Genomic DNA, 24187 nt, shown 5'->3' with positions numbered 1-24187 from the left:
ACTGGTGCGCATCTCGCACAGCACTTCCCAGCACCTCCGGGTTCCATCCCGGCTTACTCCGCCAAAGCTTGCTCTCGTATGTCTATCCATTCAGTGAATGACTGAATAGAGCTAATGACAGCTAAAAGGGGCCTCTGTTTTCAATGACAAATATCCTGCTGTCTAGCTCCTCATCTGGACTGCATACTCTACAAAATAGCTCTCTTGAAGGATACCAGTCACTGTCCCTGTGAAACAACATTAACAGAAAGTGTCATGCAGACCTCAGGGCACATCTGTGTCCGTCTTGGCCAAAGGCTGGTACCTGATATTTACAGAGCAGCGAGCATACAAGTTCTATGACATTTGATGTAAAACTAGGCAGGGATTCTCAGTGGAGGTTTCCTTCGTAAACAGGATTTTGTTCAAATTATTTCATCTAGAGTAACTTTATTTATCTTTAGTTACTATTTTTTTAATTTATTTTTAAAAATTCCAGTGTAGTTAGCATACAGTGTTATATTAGTTCCAGGCATACAATATAGTGATTCAATAATTCCATATACTACTCAGTGCTCATCATGAGAAGTGTGCTCTTAATCCCCTTCACCTGTTTCACTCATCCCTCACCCACTTCCCTTTTGGTAACTATTAGTTTGGTCCCTATACTTAAATTTTTAAAAAATGTTTATTCATTTTTGAGAGAGACAGAGACAGAGAGTATGAGTGGGTAAGGGGTGGAGAGAGAGGGAGACACAGAATCCAAAGCAGGCTACAGGCTCTGAGCTGTCAGCACAGAGCCCAATGTGGGGCTCAAACCCACGAACCGTGAAATCGTGACCTGAGCTGAAGTTGGACGCTTAACCGACTGAGCCACCCAGGCGCCCCAAGTTTTTCTCTATATTTAAAAGTTTTTTTTTTTAATTTGTATTTTTTTGTTAAATTCCACATATGAATGAGATCATATGGTATTTGTCTTTCTCGGACTTATTTCACTTAGCATTATACCATCTAGATCCATCCATGTTGGTGCAAATGGCAAGATTTCATTCTTTTTTGTGGCTGAGTAATATTCCATTGTGTATATATATAATATATTTTATATACAATACATATATCCATATATGCATGCCACATCTTCTGTATCCATTCATCTGTCGATGGACACTTGGATTGCTTCCATAATTTGGCTATTGTAAATAATGGTGCAATAAACATAGGGGTGCATATATCTTTTTGAACTAGGTTTTCATATTCATTGGGTACTCATCTAGAGTAATTTGAGACTTGACAAGCTCTTAAAGGTGCTTGAAGGTAAGCAACTTCACTTGGGGAGGGGGGGAATGATTCCAAAGCTGTTTCTAAAAGTGTGCCTTATTGGCTTTGCTTTGTGAGACAGTATTTGCTGCTAACAAAGTCATTGATAAACACTAGGTTAAAGAAAGCTTTAAAAATAAAATGAGATGGATTTCTTTACCAGGGGACTTCTCTAAGGTTTTAGTGCTATTGTGATTGTGAATCACTTATTCAAGGGTAAGTATGAAACATTTCTCAAATTTATTTAACCAGAGAACCTCATTTCATAGAATCCCTATTGATGTCTCAAGGAAAACAATTGGTGAAATGCTGTTCTCTAGCGTATATTAGTTAACTTAAGCAGCTCCCACAAGTTCAGTTAATAATTAAGTACAGGCACAAAGCTTACATATAAGAATTTCTACCGTTGTATTCTTTTTTTAAGAACTATACATGTGGAAGAAACCAAGATATCTGACTATAGGAAAATGGTTAAATTAGTTTTGGCTCATTCAGATAATGGAGTATTATTTAGTTATGACAAATCATGTTTTAGTCTCTCCAACTTAAAGGAATAATTAAGGTCATGGGAAAATACTCAAAATGTTTTAAGAAAAAAAAGAAAAGAGAGAGATTACAGGGGTTTAAGAATACAGATTCTGCAGCCAGACTGCTGGGGTTCAAATCCTGGTTCACCAGTTATTAGCTGTGTGAAAGAAAACACAAGTGCATGCACGACATCTGGTAAAACCTCAGTCCATATAAGATGAACAGTCCTGTGGCAGGAAGAAGAATAGCCTCCGCTAGGATGCTTAACATCCTAATCCCTAAAACCTGCAAAGACGCTGCTTTCATGGCAAAAGGACATTGCAGACATGATGCAGTTAAAAGCTTTGAGTGGGGAAGACTATCGTGAATTATCCAGTTGGGCTTGGTGTAACCATGTAGGTCCAGGTGGGTCAGAGAAACGGAGACTTGAAGGTGCCACACTGCCAGCAGTGAAGAGGGCGGAAGGGGCCGTGAGCCAAGAAACGCAGGCAGCCTCTAGGGAAAGGGATGGAGCCCTAGAGTCTCTGGAAAGAACACAGCCCTACTGACACCTTGATTTTGGCCCAGGCAGACACTATCTTAGTCTGCTTGAGCAGCCATAACAAAATGCCATGGATTGGGTGGCTTACCCAACAGAAATGTATTTTCTCACAGTTCTGGAGGCTGGAAGTCTGAGCTCTGGGTGCCAGCATGGTTGGGTTGTGGTGAGAACCGTCTCCCTATTTTGCAGATGGCCACCTCTCACTGGGTCCTCACATGGCAGAGACAGGGAGAGATCTAGATCTCGGGTGTCTTTTCTTAGAAGGGCACTAATTCTATCACAAGGGCCCCACCCTTATGACCTCACCTAACCCTAATTACCTCTCACAAAGTGCCCATCTCCATTGGGGGTTAGGGCTCAACATATGAATTTCTTTTAACCTAGATTTATTTTTTTCTATTTCTATTTTAAATTTTATTAAATTCAAGTTAGTTAACATATAGTGTGATAATAGTTTCAGGAGCAGAATCTAGTGATTCATCACTTACATATAACACCCAGTGCTCATCCCAACAAGTGCCCTGCTTAGTACTATCACCTAGTTAGCCCATCCCCTGCCTACCTCCCTTCCAGCAACCCTCAGTTTGTTCTCTGTATTTAAGAGTCTCTTACGGTTTGCCTCCGTATTTGTCTTATTTTTTCCTTCCGTTCCCCATGTTCATGTGTTTTGTTTCTATTCCATATATGAGTGAAATCATGATATCTGTCTTTCTCTGACTGTATTTCACTTAGCATAATACATTCTAATTCCATCCACGTTGCCAGCATATGAATTTAGAGGGGACACAATTCAATCCATAGCTGACACACTGCAAACTTCTGACCTCTAGAGCTGTAAGATAATAAATTTGTGTTGTTTTAAGCCCCTTTATTTGTGGCGATTTGTTACAGCAGTGATAGGAAACGAATACAAATATAAGCCCAATATTATCTCCTATGCACGTATGTGCATGGAGAAACCTAGGCAGGTAGCAGTTAGGATTAGGAATTACTTTTATTTTTATCTTTATTCCTTGTTTTACAATTTTTTTCTAGAATAAGCATGAATTAATTAAAAAATATAAAACAAACCAGAAAAAATTCTTTTAAACGTTATTAGTCATGCCGAGAAAAGTAGATAAAGCTGCTTCATGGGCTAGGCAATCCACAAGCCTTTGTATCTCGCCAGACAGCACACACCCAGAGGAGCTGACACCTGCCCCCAACCTGGGCCTCTGGTGAGCCCTGCTCATGTCTGTGACAGTGGCATTCTAGGCTGTGGGTCTGCAAGGTGGACTAAGGAGCAGAGGCGGGCAGCTAAATTTCACTCCAAATTAGTAAATGCTGTCAGCCCCCCCCCCCCCCAATCATGAATGGAAAACTAGAAGACACAAATTTGTGTTTCCTGCTTATTTAATCATAAATAATTAAACCCCGTTCCGGTCCACAGAGAGAAAGCCAGGCCTTGGCTACACTTCTGAATTTTCCAGGCAAGAAGGATTTCCCCTGGGCATCTGTGACAGGCTGTGCTGCCCAGGGGAGGGGGCGGCAGAGAAAAGAACCACGGTTGCTCCCTGACAAGGAACCCGAGCGAAGGTGGCACAGGCTGGAAGCACAGCCGTTACCATCCCAGACAGCCGGACCCTTCTTCCGTAGGAACAAGGCTAACTTCTAGCAAGCCAAGGATGTGGCTTCCAAAAGTTTAGAAAATTATTTTGGCCAAACACTGTGATTTTGGTGACCATTACACTCCACATATATGGTGTCTGAGTTCTTAAATCAAAGATCCTTTGTTTCTACATTTCTCAAAAGAAAAGAAAAAGCCATCACCCACTCTTACTTAAAAACCAAACTGAACCGAACAAAGACGCCCACCAGATGCCATGCCTTGGCCAGGCCTCCTTCAATGACCTCCTTTCTTCACACAGCATGGCGATAAGATTGCAAACATCTAAGACGACTCACAAGTCGCCAGAAAGAAATGAGCTCAGACTTGTATTTTCAACTTCATTTCCTCCCAGTAAAAGGGAATATCCTTCCTGTCAGATCCGGGGAGCAGGTGATTGTGGGGTTCCAGCTGTGACCTACACACCAAAAGCTGGTCCCTGGTCCTTTTATCTCTTTTCCTGAAGGTTGCAGGGTTTTGAAAATGCAATGACATGAATCTTCAGATCGTAAGCCTAGCTTGGACATGAGAAATACCCCTGGCCCGGTGAAACAAGTCTGAGAAATTTCCAAATATCATTCCTTAAAGATTGGGGTGTTGGATGAGCTGCTGATATTGGGTCATCCTCAATGAACAGGACTGGAAGGTGAAACCTCTAGAAGGAAAGAGCTCTGCTTTTCTAGGTGAAGCATAGTTTCAAGACCAAAAAAGAAAAAGAAAATTAAAACAGAAAGAATGAAAATCACGGCAAATAGCAGTTCCCCCACCAAGCTCTTTTTGTTAAACGCATTTCTACCAACATGGTGGGTCTGTGTGATGATTTCTACCCCCCCAAAGGGAAAGAGAAAGGAAACATTTTTATGGACTCGCAATTTCACTGTGCCCCAGTACGCTTTGTTTTTTGAAATCACAGCTGACTATTGAAAACGAATTCCTGAACTCAGGTTTTGTAAGTGAGATTTTAAATTTTAATGAAGTAAATACGAAAATACACCAACTAGGAACAGAAAGCGATTTTATAATGCAGGTTTTGACATTTATTTCAGCAGCTGTAGAAGAACAACTCCTACATATTTCTGTAAGGTTTTCTAGCTCTTGTCTTAAGACATAACAGTAACTGTAGTAACAACAAAAGAGTAACTCTTCTTGGGTACTGGGCACTAAGGTCAGTATGATCTTATTCCCATCTTACTGGTGAGGAGACTGAGGCTTACACAGGTGAAGTAAGCCAGTCACACAGTTAGCAAGCAGGGGAGTCGGGATCTGAACTTCAAATATAAATCCAGAGAAGTGACTGTGACATTTAGGCACCTAAGTTTCCTTGACCAGTTTTTTTTACATAAGGTATGAATTTCTATTTGAGAAATATAGACAGACTGGGAAGACCTGTGAGGTTGGATGCACACAGGTTTTGGGAAACCTTTGACAGTTACATTGAACGTCATGAGAAATAAAATACCATTACATGAAATCTAATATGCACTCTTTGGTACACTCCCCATCCACCGCCCCTAGCTCTCCACCCCGTAAGTAGTAGCTTATTCACAAAGATCAGATGGATGTGAAATGCCAGTCTCCTGAGGGAATAGCAGCATGGCTGGTTAAGAGACACAGTCATATCCTGACTGGACTCCTGCAGTCACAGGGGACATCCTGCTCCCACGCCTGGCTTTGATTAGCTCACATTTCTTACGAGGGGTAGAGCAGGGATTTTTACAAGAATTAGGTCCTTTGATTCATCTTTTCTTTCTTAGCTCAAGATTACATCTTTTTTAGCACGTGGTGGAGTCTGATTTTTTTTGGAAGCTGCTCTCCTAACTTGGAGCACGGAGTAGCCACACACAGGGGTAAAGGGTAGGCGACACGGATGCCATGTGGTGTCCCCAACAAGGCATGAGCACCACTGAGGGCCAGCCGTGACACTGTGCATTCATCAGAAGACCCAGCACAATGAGCAGTGGTGGCAGAACTTGCTTAGAGCGGGGAATTAAACCGGTAGAGATGTAGTGCCTTTTCTCAAGTTCTACTTCCCAGAAGCCAGAGCCGCGGGTTCTTCATGGGAGAAAGACTGGAGTCCCTACCTTCTTGGGAGCGGGGCTGATAGGCTTAGCCTCAGCAGTTGCCCCTTCCAAACCTTGGGGGGCAATGCCCAAAGAGAAGTTTGAATTCTGGGATTTGAGAAGTCCTGATTTCACCACATACATTCACCCTTTGCCAAACACTTCTTCGGTCTAAACTTTTCTTGACAATTCCTTCCCAAATGGCATGTGTTTTTTAAAAATGAGCATATCTGCTGGGTAAATAAATAAATCAGTTTGAAGACAAATAAAACACAAGGAATTTCTGGTCCCAGGTAGAAGGATCAATCATGAGCAAAGAGAAGAGCAGAAAGCAGTCTCGGTGTTCAATGACCACCAGTAAACTAATGTATTTGGCTTTGGCCCCAACCCACCAAACATGTTCAGCTAATGGAGTGAACACTTATTCCTGCATGTTCTCAAACCAAGAGATTGAGTCTTCATTTAAGTACCCAATTTGTCCAAAGATTTCAGGGAATAGACCTGTGTCTGGAATGAATGAGCTTCTTTCTGGTAAACCAACTTCCAGAAAGAACTCACAGGAGCCATCAGGCTAGATAGCTCACCCGGACCATGCTGGTCCCCTCCGCCATCTGCTCAGCTCTTTTGGACAGCACCAGCAGTTTTGCCTATTGTAATTTGGAGCACTGGGGTTAAGTTCTGAAAGCACAAAGGACCCATTCTGGGTCACTAGGGTAGCACTGTCTCGTGGCCTCTGGGAGCAAACTTATTCGCCCAGACCGTGATGAGCAGGGCATTTCAGAGGTAGAGTGGGTCCAAAGAGCAGGGGGTAGGAAGGACCCAAGACAATGCAGGGGTCAGACCAGAGACTGGGAGAGGGTCGGGGGGAGACTGAGCTCAATCACTGTAGGCTGGAGAAGGGAGATGTTACTACATACCTTGTAGACCTCCAGGGCAGAGGGGCAGGTTCAGGGGTGGCTAAGAAAGGGTATAGAAAGAATAAGGACTTCGGAATCAGATGAGCCAGGGTTTGAACCTGGTTCTGCCACTACCTGGCTGAGTGACCTCGGCAGGTTACTTAATCTCTCTGGACTCTGGTATTAATTCTTTGAAAGGGGAATAATAGCATAGGCCCATGACCTCTTATGTCCCATTTGAAAATCCAAACCAGCTCTAAAAAACCAGCTTTGTCATAACTTACTTGGCAGCAAACCTCACGAGACCAGGCATGAAGTCCTTCTTGATGTAACGATCCCACTTGATGAAACTAACTCCTCTTCAGTTTTATAGCAGAAATCTAATGCGGTGATAGGGGGTAGCTCGGGACCCTGTCTGGGGCGGGGTGGGGCGGGGCGGGGCGTGGTGGTTACATAATAGCATATGCATTGCAATGCTTTTATAAATAATAGTATATACACATTATGGCTTTTCTTAAATCAGAAAAATTCTGAATAGATCTGGCCTCAAGGGTTTGGATAATTTGTGTTACATCTTAGAAGACTGTTGGGAGGAATAAATGAGAAAATGAAAAATGAGAAAATGTGTGTGAAGTCACTAGTATGGTACACAGCTTTAAGGTAACTTGTAGCTACCACGATTAGGCTTCTGTCACCAGAGAATGTTCAGGAAATATGGTAGTAGAGATAATGCTCTGCAAGGTGCTCCAAGTTAAGCTTTAGTACTGTCACACAGCCAGCTGGACCCCTACAGGTTATATAACCTGTGCCTGCCGTGTGAAAGGGAAACACTGTATACTCCTGAAGGAGAGCCCTCTGTCACCTGGGCCTGTGACAGAATTTTTCTACCAGTTGCCAACACATGGTCTTCTACTATGGAGCAAAGAGGGCATCTCCAGTGAAGACTACTTTAGCATGGAATAAGCCACCAAGCTCTCTTTCATGAATATTATGCTGACATCATTTTTTTTTTCTGTCTAGGACTTTTTTTTCATGATATTTGAAGATAATAGAGGAGAGAGAAGAAAAGACCCAGCCAATAATCTTTATAATAATGTAACGATCACCTCCTGTGCAACCTTAATTCAAACTGACAATTGAAGCTGAAACTCGTTGGAAATTTTATCTTTATAAGATATGTAACTATCACATCTTTCCACATATTAAAAACATGAGCAGACGCTCCAAGTTATGGAACTCAATATCCACACCTTCTCCTTTACCACTCCCCATAATGTCCCACTGGGCAACTTATCTGACTTGGTAGATCAGTTCAACATCTGGCATGAAAATGGATATTATTTTGAAAAACCAAAGTAATCATCACCTAACTAACTGGGTTTCTCTGTCATGCCTAGAATTTGGAAGTGAAACCAGGATATCCAATAATAGACACCAGGCACTAAAGTGAGAACTGTTGACAGCCTTAATATGAAAAGACATTTGGAAAGATCCGGATTTTAACGTCAATAAAATGTTTGGGTTTTCCTCCCAAACTTGATCCTCAGGGGTGTGTTAGGCTAGTGCACCTGCTGGAATACTTCCTTTCTTCTCTACTTCTGAGTGCCATCAACAGAAGGCACACATGTGTTCACTCTTGGGAATATGGCTTCCCACACAACACACAGCCTTTGTCAACATGCATGGCAACATGCCTTCAGAAGTTCTTATGCTGAGGAAGAGCTCAACAGAAGCTGGTGGAATGGACTCATTAAAGTGGAAAGACTTTTCTTCCATCAATTCATGGATGAAGGCAGCTCTTTGTTGTCTGGCTTCAAACCAACTCTTTCATTTTGTTTTAAATCTCTTCCTTTAATCCACCCTAACCTTATTTAAGTACCTCAAACATACCAAGTTTCTGTTTCCTTTTGGGCCTTCCTTGGTGCCCTTCCTTCTCACTGGAACGATTGCCCCTACCCCCTGAGCCCAACTTTACCCCTTCAGTTCAAAGCTTGGATAGTAGTTTCCTAAGAAAGGAAGACTTCTCTTATACCCCCAGTGAGGTGATCTTCCTTGATCTGTGCTCTTACGGATTTTCATGCTTCTCTGCCATGAAATCGCCATGTTCGTCTGAAGTAAGTTTCTCTTACTGAGCTGTAAGTTCCCTAAGGGCAGGAACTGCATCTGCCTTGCTCACCTCTGTATGAGCAAAAGTCACACAGATCCTATTTAAGTGGAACTTCTTCCTTTAAAATCTCCTAAAAGCCAACAAGATACAATTTCCAAAATAATTTTCCTAACAACTGTTTTTTGAAAATGACAGTATCATTTTAAAAATATCTTTCTCCATCTTTGAAAGGCAGGGAAACTAAAAGCAAAAACAAGTTTATCTTTTCAACACCTGGGGAATGGTTGGAGAGAATTAGTAGATTTCTCTTTCCCTATTGCATCTTCGCTCTCAGTGGATTCTCCTTGCCTTAGGTTTTAGGAATCCAGCATGTCATCAACATGATTTCCACCGGAGGAGAAGTTAAAAATTATATTTTTCATCACCTGATATCAAATCATCATGCTGGGTCATGCAACAGACCAGCTGAGTCACCTCTACTGGTGGGACATGTGGAGTAGCACAATAGGAACTTAGCAACATCTCCATTCACCAAACCAAAGTTGGAGCCAACGGTTCTAACCCTGGCCATGTATCGTCCAATTTGGCTGCTCAGAGCGATGTGTCAGCCTCCTCCTTGATTACGAACTTAGAGGCTGGCTAGCCAAGCAACACTCCAAACATTACCAGGCATGGAGAGAAAGAAAATCACATTTTTCATTCGGTTCCTTTCAATCCATGTCATAATTCTGGGAAGCCCTGCCACCTACTTTAAATGTTCTAGAGATAAACATGAAGGAATGAGGTGCACATGCATCATTTTCATGACTGTGTTCAGTACAATAATTAGACAGCTGCAGTATGCAGACTTGCACGGATGGATTACCATCTTACCAAAGTGGCAGAATCAATCCTATGGAATGGGATATAGGGGAGGACATTGGAGGGAAGTGCTGGGAAAAGTAGTCCTGGGCTGCTGGGATGCTGAGGGAAAACATTGGAACCCTGTCTTATTTTAAGCCTGGTGGGGAAGATCAAAAGACTGCAGCAGGTCAGGGAACAGAGGAAAGTGTTGAAATGTTTTTAATCTTGTTCACATGGGAGAAATAAAGGAAGGGAACAATATGGTGGGAGGCTCAATTAAGAAGAGGAGTAAAGGGCATCTGGGTGCCTCAGTCAGTTAAGCATCTGACTCTTGATCTCAGCTCAGGTCTTGATCTCAGGGTCATGAGTTGAAGCCCTGCATTGGGCTCCACACTGGGTGTGGAGCCTACTTAAAAACAAAACAAAACAAAAAAAGTGGAGTGAAGAAAAATGAAAATACCCACTGAGCACACACACTTGCAGGAAGGTTCTATAATAAATAACATAAAGGGAGGGTTAGGTAGGTAGAGCCAGCTATAACTGACAGGAGAGCCATGGTATCTACCTCCTATGTGAGCAGAAGTTGATGAGATGCCTGCAGAACCTTCCTCTGCCAGACTTTGGGCTCTTGTGCAGGCCCTTTACAGTCACTTACACGTGAAGTAGGCTCCTCAGATTGGGCTGAATTCAAGTGGTATAAAACCTTTTTCTAGGATACCATGCAGAATGCCCATTGGCATCTCTGTGCCAAGCTAGCCCACAAGAATTTGAAATGAACTTGACAACTAAGGATCTTTGGGAAAAGTCAACTGGTCACTATTAAGCACACACACAAAAAATCCTCCCTTGCAAGTTTTCTTTGCCTCACTTAGCTGGCCACTGTCCTGTGACCTGTAGGAATTAAAAACCATATCAAGAAAGTCACCAGGCTTTTCCTCTTTCTCCTCTCTTTCTTTCCTTCATGAACAATTTAGTCCAAAAGCCACTGGGGAGGAGCTCTACAAGATGGTGTCTGCAGTTGAGGGTAGGATACCACAGTGGCCCAGAGTGCTGTGCTGGAGCCACAGCAGGTGGGTGGGGGACAGAGGTGACCTAGCACAGGGTATTGGAACCCAAGTTGGGTAAGGAAAATAGGAGACTGGTTACATTAGGCAAGGAGAGGATTGCTCAAACAATAAATACATCAAGGGTATTTGAACCGGGTATCTTGTCAACAAGGAGGTTACAAATATGGGGAGAATATGAGCCCTGTGGTATTAGATTAGAGTTAAAGGGGGCGCCTGGGTGGCGCAGTCGGTTAAGCGTCCGACTTCAGCCAGGTCACGATCTCGCGGTCCGTGAGTTCGAGCCCCGCGTCAGGCTCTGGGCTGATGGCTCGGAGCCTGGAGCCTGCTTCCGATTCTGTGTCTCCCTCTCTCTCTGCCCCTCCCCCGTTCATGCTCTGTCTCTCTCTGTCCCCAAAATAAATAAACGTTGAAAAAAAAAAATTTAGATTAGAGTTAAAGGTATCAGGGTGAGCTCATGGTTTTCAAGATAGATAGGTAGGTAGGTAGGTGGATAGACAGACAGTCAGGCAGACAGACAGAATGTGTATATATTCTCTAATTCTGTTCTTTGAGAGTGCCTGGGAACAGGGACAAACAATCTAATAACAATGAGCACACTAATCACCCAGATTTTGATTTCTAAATTCCATTCTCCACTAACAGGAATTAGTGCTATTTGAAGAAATGGCTGATTTCAGGGTTAGGAAAGTATCAGATGAGACTGGAACATATTGTGGTGTCAGAAAGTGAGGACATGTCCATAGGATAATAAGACCATTTCAAAAGGACATGAAGTTAACTTGAAAGGGCTCCCATAAGCTATATCTACACAAATTAAGAATAAAACTAACAGAAATGGATTATAACCCACTGAATATAATAGGAACCCACAAGACCATACTTACATAAATAGATACATGAATAGATTTAAAGTTTGATGAGAAGTAGGATAAAGATTACACAGTACCAAACTAACTGTACAGAATATTTATTAATGTTTATTTATTATTTTAAAAAATCTTAATGTTTATTTATTCTTGAGAGAGAGAGAGAGAGAAAGCACGAAGCAGGGAGGGGCAGAGAGAGAGGGAGACACAGAATCCAAAGCAGGCTCCGGGATCTGAGCTGTCAGCACAGAGCCCAATACAGGGCTTGAACCCACAAACCAAGACATCATGACCTGAGCCAAAGTCGGACACTTAACCGACTGAGCCACCCAGGCGTCCCATGTTTGTTTGTTTGTTTGTTTGTTTATTGAGAGAGAGACAGAGGACAAGCAGGGGAGGGGCAGAGAGAGAAGGAGACATAGAATCTGAAGCAGGCTTCAGGCTCCGAGCCGTCAGCACAGAGCCCAACACGGGGCTTGAACTCATGAACCATGAGATCATGACCTGAGCTGAAGTCGAACACTCAACTGACTGAGTCACCCAGAGGCCCCAGAATATTTATTAATTACAAAGGACAAACTAATTTTACTCTAGAACCTTATAAGACACTCCCTCAATCAAGTGATCCAAGTTAATATTATATGAAAAAAAAGTCAACATCTGTCCCTGATTGGACACAGTGAGAAGAAATAACAGCATTTTTGTGGTAGTCCTACCAAAGATGCATAACCTACATGTACTCATGTGAAAGCATAGACAAATCCAAAATGAGGCATATTCTATAAAATTGGGGATGACGGAGATCATGTTGGCAATTTATTCTCAAATGGTTCATAATAAGAGATATTTGTACTGTACTTGGGAACTTAAGGTTGAGACTGTTTCAAAATTTAAAAATTAATAATCAAAAGAGTTACCTTGAGTCACTGTAGATTTGACGGAAGCCAAGTGTCAAGATGGGAATAAGATCTGGATAAACCAAGTCAAACGCCAACAATTATATGTTAGGGTAATGCTTTTTAGATAGTCTCCAGTGAAAGAAGTTACCCCTCAGTCCATTATGAACCAATACTTTAAAAAAAGCACAAAACTCCACACTTGGATTTGAGGACAATACCAAATTGCGACAAGAATTTTCAAATGCTTGCTCTCAAATGTCTGTACTTATTCTCGGCATGGACCGGTAACGAACAGTCCGTGGACTAGCCCAGATCACATTTTGAGTAGCACTTCTCTGCAGCAGGACGTGCAGATCTCTGATTGCCATCATATCCAAATGGGAAACAAAAACTACTGGTCACGCTGTTGTCTATAATGGTAGCAACATTACCACCATACTTAACACCAGCCATTTACACAAAGTATACAAAGGGACTGCCCAGGCAATGGGAGGGGACTAAAGACCTGCCTTTACAAAGAGTCAATTTCTCCAAATGTGTCATAGGATAAGAATGAATGAGACCACCCCTGATTCCAAAGAAATGGCACCGTGATGACTAAAAGGAAGACCAATCCAATCGTACAGAAGAGGGACAAAAACATCTATGGTCGATCCGCCACCCTGGGTCATGACTGCCATTGCTAGGAAAGAACCTGGCACTCAGACGGCGTTAGTAGAGCACGTCCTCCAAATCAGATGGGTTCGATTTAACTACAGATGCTAAGGGTCAAGCTACTGACTCCAACACAGTCCACACATGGGCTCACTCTGACACACTGCCCCTCCCTCAGCCAGAGGCAGCCCTTTCAAACAAAAGAGAACAATTCTCTACTAAACCAAACCCGGAACAGAACGATGGGAAAGGAGCCACTGCATCCTCTGGGAAATGGCACACCGTCCAGGCCCAGGGTTCTTCTGACTCCAGTTGCATGTCCCTGGATACAAAAACCCTTCTGTCAGTGCCCCCGACACTAATTCTAGCCACACCCAGAGGAGGCTCCACAAAGAAACACATAAGCTGGAATCAACCGATTCCCATGGCGTCTGTCTCTGGTGCGCACTTCACTTACCTGGAGCGGTTTTGTAGCATGACGTTCGGGAGGGCAGCGATTGGGCGTTCTTTGCCCTGGGGCTCTGGGTATTCTGCAAGACTTGCCTCTGCCTCTTCAGTTCCTCTTCCCTTTCTTGAGCTGCTCGGATCTCTTCTTCGATCATGGACAAAGTCCGCTGCTTCCTTGACCTCAGCTTGAAGGGCCCAACCATCACATCGGACTCTTGAGTGGCCAGGAGCGAGGCTGTGCTCCTCAGCTCAGCTGCCTCTGAGTACTTGCTGAAATAGCTCCCTTCCGGTCTGGTCTCCTCCATGTTTATTGGGCCACTGGGCTGTACGGCTGGCAGTGGCTGGGAGGGCCCCCTTTCCCTGAGTGCCCGGTCTTCAGCAGGCAGAATCTTTGGTAATACCTCCCTCTTCTCTTGAACAGGAGAAGACACCTGAGGCGGCTCAAACATGCTCTGAGGCTTCTCTGAACTGGGAGCCCCAGTGCCAGCTTCCTCTAGAGTTGTTCCAGGTCCCTGTTGTTCTGTCCCACCCTTGCTGGTTTCGGACACAGCTCTATCCACTTGCTCGGCTATGGCTTGTTGAATGGCATTCTGCACCAGGAGACCAGCCTGATACTCCAAGGGATCATCAACCGATGGAGAGTCTCCCAGTGTGGATGAAGGGGAATAGAAACCGTGATCACTAAAGGACTTGGAGACGCCTTCTCCTCGGCCCTCTGAAGGGTTGTCAGTTTGTGGAGTCTGGGGCAGAGAAAAATCAGCCAGTGAATTCTCCTGGAGGGCATTGGTTGTCTCATTGGAGGCCCCGCTGTCACTGATGTTGTCCATGCTAAAATCGTTGGACAGGGTCTCCAGGACAGTGGTATCCTGGGACCTCACTGACAATTCATCCAAACCAGAGTCAAGCTCCTCTTGGGTCAAAGAGACATTGACTGACCTTGAAAACTGATCCAAGATCCCAGGGTCATCATCCTTGACCACAGTGAGGACGGCCCGGGCACTGGTAAACTCCCCATCCTCTGCCCACAGTTTGGATAAGGGCCCACGTTTGGAAGGCTCACTGTAGGGCCCTTCCCTCCCCTGAGGAGCTGTGCTGCCCTGGCTTCCCCCCGCAGGCTGACTCTCCAGGGCACAGCTGGCTTTCTGCTGCCCCTTGGCTGCTGATGCACCACTGTCTTCTGGAAGGCCCCCGACGGAAGCTGGTCTCGAGATGGGCAGTGGCTTGTCTGAGTTGATTGACCCCAGAGGCCTATAAAAGGGTTTGATAGAGAAGAGCCTAGGTGTACTCTGGCCCTTGGCCACTGTTTGCCTGGAACTCTCCATGAGCTGGAACTGTTTGCGAGCAGCAGAAAAGTCTATCTGCTCGGTGACGATGTCCTCCTTTACGTTTTCTGCCGCGCTGGCCTGGTCACGGGAGGCCACAGGGGCCGCGCAGAGCTGGGCTGGGGGCGGCTGCTGCTGTTGCATGAGCAGCTGTTCCTGCTGCGCCCTCCTCTCCTTGCGCTCCTTGTACTTTTTGTGCGACTCCAGATGTTCCTCGTCCAGCTGCTCCTCGATGGTTTTTTCCTGGGGAGGATTCCACCATTTTGCCGCGATGCCAGGATTCTTTTTCACGGCCTGGCTCCGGATGAGTTCTCTCCTTTCCTTTTCCAGCTCCAGCATCTCTTCCGAAGGCCTCACTTTTCTGACACAGAATTGCTCCTTCTCATTCTCGTCGTCCTCAAAGAGCTTGGAGGGCTTCTTGTCCTCATGGAAGGCACGCAGCTCAAACTTGGCCTCCTTCTTCAGTGTGGTGAGCGTGAGCTCCCCATCACGGCCCGAGCACCGCGAGCTGGTGGAGGAGCTGGGGCTCGCGGGTGCCTGGAGGCCGTCCCCCAGCAGATCTTGGGGCTGGTCAGGCGAGTGGCCGTTGGCTTTTCCACCCTCTGCCATGGCGTCAGAGTTGCTTGTGCTGAACTTGACGTGAGGAGGGGCCTGTCTGCCCACTGCCCTCTCCGTGAGTTCTGGCTGGATGGCTGTGTGGGCAGGTGGGCTTCGACTGCTCGCCACGACGACTGCTCCAGGCTCTGGGGACGATGTGCCGTTGTAAGTTCCGTCCACAGCAGAATCGCAGCAGCTGGCCTCCAGCACCTCGTCTAGATAGCGGATCTCTCTGGCCACATCATTATCCAGAGATTCTTGGTGATCAGCGAGGAGGCCATTGTGGGGGGGTGAGTAGAAAGGGGAGGGGTGGTCCATGGAAGGCGGGGTAGAGGTGATTCCAGGAACACTTTTACATTCTGCAACAGAGACTTCAATTTCCATGTTTTTGTGATCTGGGGGAAGGGAGCTGGTTGCAGGCTCCAGGGGGCTGACGCTGCAATTGTCTCTCTCGTTTTTTAGCCGGACATCATCCTCAGAAAGCTGGGGAGGCTTCTGAAATAAACAGACAACAAAGGTCAGGGTTAGCTATTAAATCTCTTATGGAGGCGAACCCTGAGAAATTAACTGGTAACTCACTGGAAGAAAAACTGAAGCAATGACAAGTTCTTTGGAACAGAGATTTCTCTTCTAACAATTCTTCGCATATTCATTTCGCTGTGGTAATTCATTCATAAACCTCTCGATGTTACAGATTCTGCTTTGTTTACTGGGGGTCCAGAGAACGTTCAATAAATGCCAGTCCCATTCTTAAATTTAAAAGTAAATTAAGATTCAGATCATTTGAAGACATTGCTCAAATATCTTCTAAAGTAGAAAAGATTATACAGGAATTGTACCAGAATTTAATAAAACATCTTAATAGCAAACAACTGCAGAAATGTAATAGGACTATTTGTGTGTCCCCAAATAGAGCAAGAAGGTCCTTTGGCATCAGCGATTTTTATTGAAATCCTCTGCCATATGTAATGCAATATTTCTGGAGACAAGAAACTTCCTGGAAAAATTTTCTAAGAGAAAATACTGGAAAACAGTAGATTCCTTCAATGGCTCCTTAACAGCTACAGGGCCCCAGTGCAATGGCTCTTAATCGATCATGTACATTATAAACACCGTAACCAAAGCCACTGACTGTATAGTTCTGTTCTCTGGGACTATATCAAAACAACACTCCTTAGTTAAGGAGTGAGGGCTGCTTTGAAAAGTTAGTAGCCAGCAGCAATTCTCCAGTTCCTAAAATGCACTATATGTGATAGCCCCAATCTTATTGTTCAATAAGAAAAACCACATCTTTTTAATGTTTTGAAATAAATCCTATATTTTCACCAATCCCATGTGATTTCTTTTTTGGCATTAGTAAAATTAATTTTCAAATTCTAGGAGGATTTTTTTTTCATACCCAAGGATTCTGGTTTATCTCAGAAAATTCAGTGGTAAATTGTAAGCCTAATTTGAGTGTCCCTCAAGAATTTCACTGACACCTTGGTCAGGCTTGTCTTCCTCTCTTGAGTCTAGAGTATGCCTCGTATTACTGACATAGTACAATGCAAAAACTGCAAGATGGTACCATTTTCATTTGCATCGGTTGTGAACAATTTTAAACTCTTAGAACATAATATTAAAACACCACCTCAGGATGCTTCTCAGGAGATTCATTTCAAAACACTTCCAAGGAAGGTTCATAATTATGGATTTGTTCATGAGACTTAAACAGCATGGGAGTTTACCCTACATGCTCTGCACTTCTGTCAGAATGCTGAAAACTCTCATGGTCATCCATGACCTAGAAGGTCATCCATGAGCTGGAAGGTCACCCATGAACAGGTGGTTTCTTTCACTCTTCATTTTTTACATTCTCCTTTAGACTTAAATCAATCAAGTAATATATGTTCCTTCTTTAGGAATAGGTAACAATGATTCTTTTGTCAATACCTTCTGGTCTTGGATGAACTTCCAGTCTAGTTCTGGTCTTTGTCCAAATCTGGTCCTTTAATACCATTAATATTTATAATACTAATATCTTTATTTTATTTTATTTTTTTACCATTATTAGCTAATGGTTCTTTTATCTTTAGAATGACATCAAGAGTCATGTCAAAGACATTTTTACTGCCTTTTAAAAACATTAACTAGACTTTCTTTTGGCAAGGCAATCGCCAGTAATATCTATGTCATTAAGAATTACAGAAAAAATATTAAGTTTTATTTATTTATTGAGAGAGAGAAAGAAAGAATGAGTGGGGGAAGGGCAGGGAAAGAGAGTCCCAAGCAGGCTCTGTGCTCTGCACCAAGCCTGACTCGGGGCTTGATCTCATGACCAGGAGATCATGGCCTGAGCTGAAATCAAGAGGGGTATGCTTAACCGACTGAGCCACCTAGGCACCCTAAGAATTACAGAAAATTTGAATGCCTGCCACTTACTGGCTGCCATTCAATTTCAAATAAACCTACGTCAAAATTAGCCCACTCCATGGAAAGCTATTACTGGAATAAAGAGACCAACAAAAAGAGACACAAGGCACTGCTACAGTGAGAGACAGATTATCTGTGAGTCTCCCACCCCAGCTTCATTTAGTCAATGATTTACTGCTAACAGTCTTTATGGGAATAAGGAGAGCTTTTCCTGTATCCTTTTTGGCTTCTGGGGGTGGAGGAGGGAAGATAGGAAAATGGTAGGAAGTTGCTGGAACTGAAAAATGGTTGAAAATCACTGCCCTATTGAACATAAAGTATTTTAGAGTAGTTGGCATAAGAAGAAAGAGGGTGGCATAGCATTAAAGGAATTTAAAAGGCAAATAATTCATTCTATAGCTCATTTGGTCATTAATCCATTCATTAAACATGCAGGAAGCTTATTTTGTGGGGTCATAATGAGATTAGCAGCAACAATAAGCTCCAGGAGACACTTTTTTTCTTAACAAAAATTGGACTTCCTAGGAAGCCCTAAGTCTCTTTTGGAGTTTATTTCGTCTTGTCAGGAGGAGTGAAAAACTTGCCTATAGTTCTCTCCTGTTGCTAATCACAGGGATAGAAGGTCCTGAACCCCCTCCACAGCATTGCCCAAGAGCACGCTGTCTCTTTCTCCTGGGTACGTCCATTCAAGCGTCGGACAATGAGCTAGGAGATGCTCTGCCAGCATTTTTTTCTCTCTCAGAACTTAAAAAGTATACCAACCTTTTTCAAGGCATACTTTCTGAAGTAGCAAGTGTTCCAATTCAAAACTTTAAAAGTCTGAGAACAGCTTCTGACGATACATTTTTGCAATGTCAAAAAGACTACCATTAGCTTTTCGTCAGAAATGATGAGTCTCATTCCTTGAATATCTTCTATGATGGGTCAAACTGAGATTTTACAAATGCTGATTACTGCTGAAAAGTCAGAGTTTGGAGTCCCAATGTACTGAGACATGATTCCGTTCCAATACACTTGTGTAAAAAATCTAGGCACTGGAGGGTGTAAACAGGAAAGCGGCTCTCTCTCCTTCCCATTACAAGGGGGCTCCTCCCGCTTCTTTCCATAAATTCAGAACATTTTTCTTGACAACTCTGTTCCACGTACTTCAGAGAGTAGCAGCTTTACACCCTAATCAAGGTAGAAGTAATTAAAGAGATAACCCTGACTTACTGATTCACAACCATGCCTCAGAGATCCTGAGTTTTTGGAAAGTTAGGCAACAGTTATAACAAAGGAGCAAATTCCTGAGTTCTGTTCTCAACTGGAGGAATTTACCTTCATGCAAGATGGCCTGATACAATCAAAGCCACCTGTAAACTACACCAGGTAAACAGAAGTGGCAGGAATCTGGGCTTGGTGTCATTAAATGATGTCTTGCTCAAACCAACAAATGCTCAGCGCTCCCTTCGAAGATTAAAAAGACTAGACTTTTCCCTATGCTTCAGATAAGGTGAACCTGATTCCGGATTCAGATAAAGTACACATTCATCAAGGGGACTGGGAAGTCTTTCTGAAATCAACTGTGCCTCAGTGCAAAACAGAACAAAAACAAAAACAAAACCGAGCAAACTGGATTTTCAAAGGGTGCTAAGGGGCACCCTCTTTGGACTGCCCCTGCTAACCCTCCAGGTGGAGGCCTTGTAGAGCACGACACATAATACCTGCCAGCCTACTGGCTTCCCCAAATAGCTAATAGCTAGTCAGGACGTCTACTATTTACTTTAGAAGATGTGGGCAGAGACAATATAATACAGCTGTATGTGTGTGTTTGAAATTAGTTTAAATTACATTCAGAAGCAGATAGCCAACCTAACTGGGAATATACACTCTAGGAGTGGTCAACCAGGATCTAATCAGAAATTCCAGGCTCCACAGATGGCTTCCTTCCTGGGTAGTTTGGCTCTCTTTAACTCCCATGGCCCCCTGAGGCATTGCCAACTGGCATCATTAAGGTGAGAAATGGGTTTTCATCAGTGAAATTAGTGGCTTGTCAATTAGCATGATAAAAACTGGAAATCTGGTGAAGTTGGTGGTGTTCAAATTTGCGGATTAGAGATGTTCTCTGTCCTTTCCCGAAATAGATTTACAGACGGAGTGAGCAGGGCAGGGGAAGGGGGCTCGTACACCCTGAGGGATGGTGCTTTGAGCCTAAAAGCGAAATGGCTCTTTCTCTGCCTTTAGGTTCAGAGGACTTTAATGGTTTATTAACCCCTATAGGGTAAGGGAATCCTGCCTTGTAAAACCTGTCTTCATGCAAGGTGGGGCTGGAGCATGTAGAATCTTCAGGAGCTGGGATTTCTTTGAGGTTACAGATAGTAGGTTTTATGCCTACTTTTACAAATGGTTGCTTAATAAACGTCTGTATGGGTGCCAGAACTCAGTGCAAGACGTGCTTTTATTATAACCCGGTAGCCAGGTTGTGTCTCAAGCTGCCGCTATTTACCAAAACGTGTTTAATAGTTATGCAAAACGAGTTAGTATGGGTTAGTTTACAATACGGGTGGTGCCCGGGATCGCCTATGAAAGTTCTGCCAGACCCTATGCAAGACAATCATGGGACTCTCCTTGGCAGACTGTAACTCCTTTGGAAGCAGGACTTGTAACAAGATCTCTCAAATCTGTTTCGGGAATTAGAGTAGATAATGTGTTTAAAAGTACTATGTATACCGCGAAGTGTTTAATGCAAATGTTCCTTATTATTAAGCAATTTTACACGGAAGTGTAAATGACCATTATTAAATTCTCTCTGGGAGCTGGTTGACTTTTTGTGGGGAGGAGCAGGGCGTGATGGGGAAGTTTTCATTTTGAGAAGAAATCCACATGAGGCAATTACAGGGGAAAGGCCGAGGCAAGGCTAGAAGTCAGACCTAAGGCATCTCTAACCTCCCTAATCTTTTCCAGTCACATCGGAAGCAGAGGAGGGGTCACACATTGGCCTGAACAGAACCTGGACCATTGCCAATACACTACTAGCTGCACAGATGTACAAGTGAATGAGGCAGCACAATGAGCCTGTTTGGTGGGCACACTGTGAGTGTCACATCCCCATTTTTTTAAAGTTTATTTATTTGGAGACACAGAGAGAATGGGGGAGGGGCAGAGAGAGAGAGAGAGGGAGAGAGAGAATCCCAAGCAGGCTTCAGCACGAAGCCCAGTGCGAATTTCGAACCCACAAACTGTGAGATCGTGACCTGAGCTGAGATCAGGAGTCGGACGCTCAACCGACTGAGCCACCCAGGTGCCCTGTCACATCTCCATTTTACTGAGGACACACTCTGTTCATAGTACACAAACATACACGATCTGGGCTGATACTTGCAACAAGGCCCTTTTGTATGCAAAACTTTAGTTTTAGAACTTTAGAATATGAGGTTTAGAGAAATTGAAAGATTTTTCCCAAGATCACCTGGCTAGGAAGTGGCAAAGACAGGATTTGAAGGCCAGTTCTTCCAAATTCTCTCCTAATACTTCAAAAAGTGTTCTCAGTGACAGCAGGCTTCCAAAATGATTAGGGCTATGTTAAGAAGGGTGGATAGATTTAAAGAGTATTCACTTGGCTTTCTGGTTGACCGTTTGCACACCTGTATCTCTAGAAGTGATGGGAGACACGCAATTTGGCTTCAGAAGTCAGAGACCCCTCCCCACCATTTATTCAGAAAGGAACTGAGACAGACTTCCTGGAGACTTAGTTTCAGCTTCCTTTCTTTTGCTCTCCCTGTAGGCCCCCTAGTTAGAAATGAGGGTGCTGACTTCCTGCACGGTCTGGGAATTTTACCTTTCCAGCCAGCCTCTGAGGAGAGTCCTCTGCTTCCTCCACGACAACCCAGGGGCAAAATATTAATACCCCACATCCCAGACATTGCAATAGACACCATGCATAAAGGCTGTGACTCCTTCCCAACACCACAGAGTCAACAGCACAGGCGAGATTCTAGAAGACTGTGTAATTTGCCCAGAAAACACATCAGGGTCCTGACAGCTGCCCAGCTGGGGTGATGGACGCCAGTGTGCTCTCTCTTCCTTGCGTCTGCTGCTGGGCGTATCATGAGCTGAGAGAACTTGAAGGAGGTACATTTTCCTTAGCAGATATGGCTGGGACCAGGGGGTTACCAAAAAGGTGTCCTTTGCTACAAGGACAAGCAGGAAGCTGTAACTTCTACTCAAATGTATTCACAGCTTCCCCACCCACCTCCCCACCACCCTCAGGCTGTTACCTCTTGACCCAGCCTGTTACCAGCTGTGACCTCCCAGGCTCCTAGCCTAAATGCCTGGTGTGACCCAAATCACTCAAACATCAGCGGCAGGCTGCACAACCAGCTTCCTACTCTGAATAACCCAGATTACTTCCTACTAAGGCCATGCTATTTAAATTAGAAAGACTTTTCCCCAGGTAATAGGTGACCTGATCCTTTAATCCAGTTATTTTTAAGTTCCACCAAAAATACAAACTCATTCTTGGCCAGGGAACAGAGGCGTGGCTATAAAATAAAACTTCCGCATAGCTGTGAAACCAGAGAGCATCTCCGTTTTCCCTTCTTACCCTTTCTCTCTTTTCCCAAGTCGAGTTTTGAGTACACAGGGCGCAATTGCTCTCACAGCAGAGAACTGGTTCTGTGGTCCATGTGGTGGAACCATCTAAAATACTTCTTACAGGATTCAACTTCCTGGCTGTTATTTCTATCACGAAGGTAAACGGAAGGAAGGGATGCCACCCGGCTCATGGAGGCTCCAAAGATGTCCACATTACTCTCCTGAACTTTATCAGAGTTGGAGGGACCAGACTGGAGCTAAGGTCTGGAGATCTGGGGCAGAGGGACTCCCTAAGCTGAGGGAACTTCAGGAGTGTGGGAGGGGAGCCCAGAGGCTGAAGAGGTCAAAGTGCATTCCTATGAGGATAAGCATGCCCTGGGAACCTGCTGAGTGGTAAGCTTTGGGCGGGGCCCTGGTGGGGTGGGGTCCCCTGAGCTCTGAGGTGGTCCCTACTCTGCAGCAAGGAGCGTACAGCCTTGGAGGCAGAGATTTCCAAGGAAATCTCCAAAGAGAGAAAAAAGTACGAGGCAAAGAAAGTGCTAAGTCGGAAGAAAATCCCAGCCCTGTACAACAGCACACACCGGGCTGGCTAGAAAGAGTTTATGAAGAAAACCGGGAGTGCCCAAATTCCTCAGCAGCTGGCCTGCAGCTCCTCAGACCCTCCCTGCTGAAGATGGCAAGCTGGGGGCAGGCCGGAGAAAGTGCGGGGGGCCTCTGAGTAGTCCCCTTCCACCCAGCCCTGTGAGGGAGCAGAGAATGGGAATGTCTGAGAATGTCTTGCTTCCTTCCTTGGTTTGGCTGCAGGCTTCGGCCAGGAGGAGGAGGGGAGAGGTGATAGCCTGGGCCACATTCCAGTCCAAAGGCCTTTCCTCTTCTGCCCCCTCGCAGCGATTCTTCCGGCCTAGAGGACCAGGGGCCTGGGTTGACGGTGGGAAGCCAGAAGCCTCATCACTCCCCGAGAAGGACCCCTTCCAGGTTGATGGGAACATGCCAGACTTAAAGACCCTGAGCACTCCTGGGCAGTTGCAGGCTAAAGTCAGACCAGGCGGGCTCAGGGTTAAACGCTCTGACCCCTGATCCAGGGAGCTAACACTAACAATGGCTCTTGGACCTCCTGCCGTGAAGCATTACAGCTAAATATGACTGGGACAGTTCTAAAAAGATGTTCCTGCTCTCACAGGCCCAGCCTTTCTTGCTGAAAGCTTCTATGGCATCATCATCCTGCTATCTCTCTGGCTTAGAGTACAGATACAGCCTTAGAGTATAGATACGGGCTTGAAGATGGGACGAAAATACTTCTAGAACCTTCCTTCACTGGAAACAAACTACGTCTTGGCTCACACTTCTGTTGAAGGAAAGCGGGCAATTTATAACGTCATGGAGTCTCCCCGAGACCACAGCCTGCCCTATTAATAGTATCCCCTTAACCCAGCTC

General features: G+C 44.5%; 1 protein-coding gene across 2 annotated transcripts in view; it reads right to left on the bottom strand.

Moving 5' to 3' along the window:
- LOC124502799 (A-kinase anchor protein 2) overlaps positions 1 to 24187 on the bottom strand; it is a 107027-nt gene that overhangs the window by 19114 nt on the left and 63726 nt on the right. The window contains exon 2 of one of the 2 annotated variants that reach the window (XM_047067452.1): positions 13860 to 16263. In XM_047067452.1, the coding sequence (XP_046923408.1) occupies positions 13860 to 16152 (2293 nt within the window). In that variant the 5' untranslated portion in view covers positions 16153 to 16263. Of the gene's footprint in view, positions 1 to 13859; positions 16264 to 24187 lie in introns of those variants that run through there. The other variant, XM_047067451.1, reaches the window with a different exon arrangement.

Source organism: Lynx rufus, unplaced genomic scaffold, assembly GCF_022079265.1.
Source record: "Lynx rufus isolate CCGP_SWC_20201006 ecotype Redwood Valley unplaced genomic scaffold, mLynRuf1.p SCAF_10, whole genome shotgun sequence".
NCBI classification, from domain to species: Eukaryota; Metazoa; Chordata; class Mammalia; order Carnivora; family Felidae; genus Lynx; species Lynx rufus.
The sequence above is the reverse complement of the archived record's forward strand: the minus strand, read 5'-3'. Positions and strand labels throughout refer to the sequence as shown.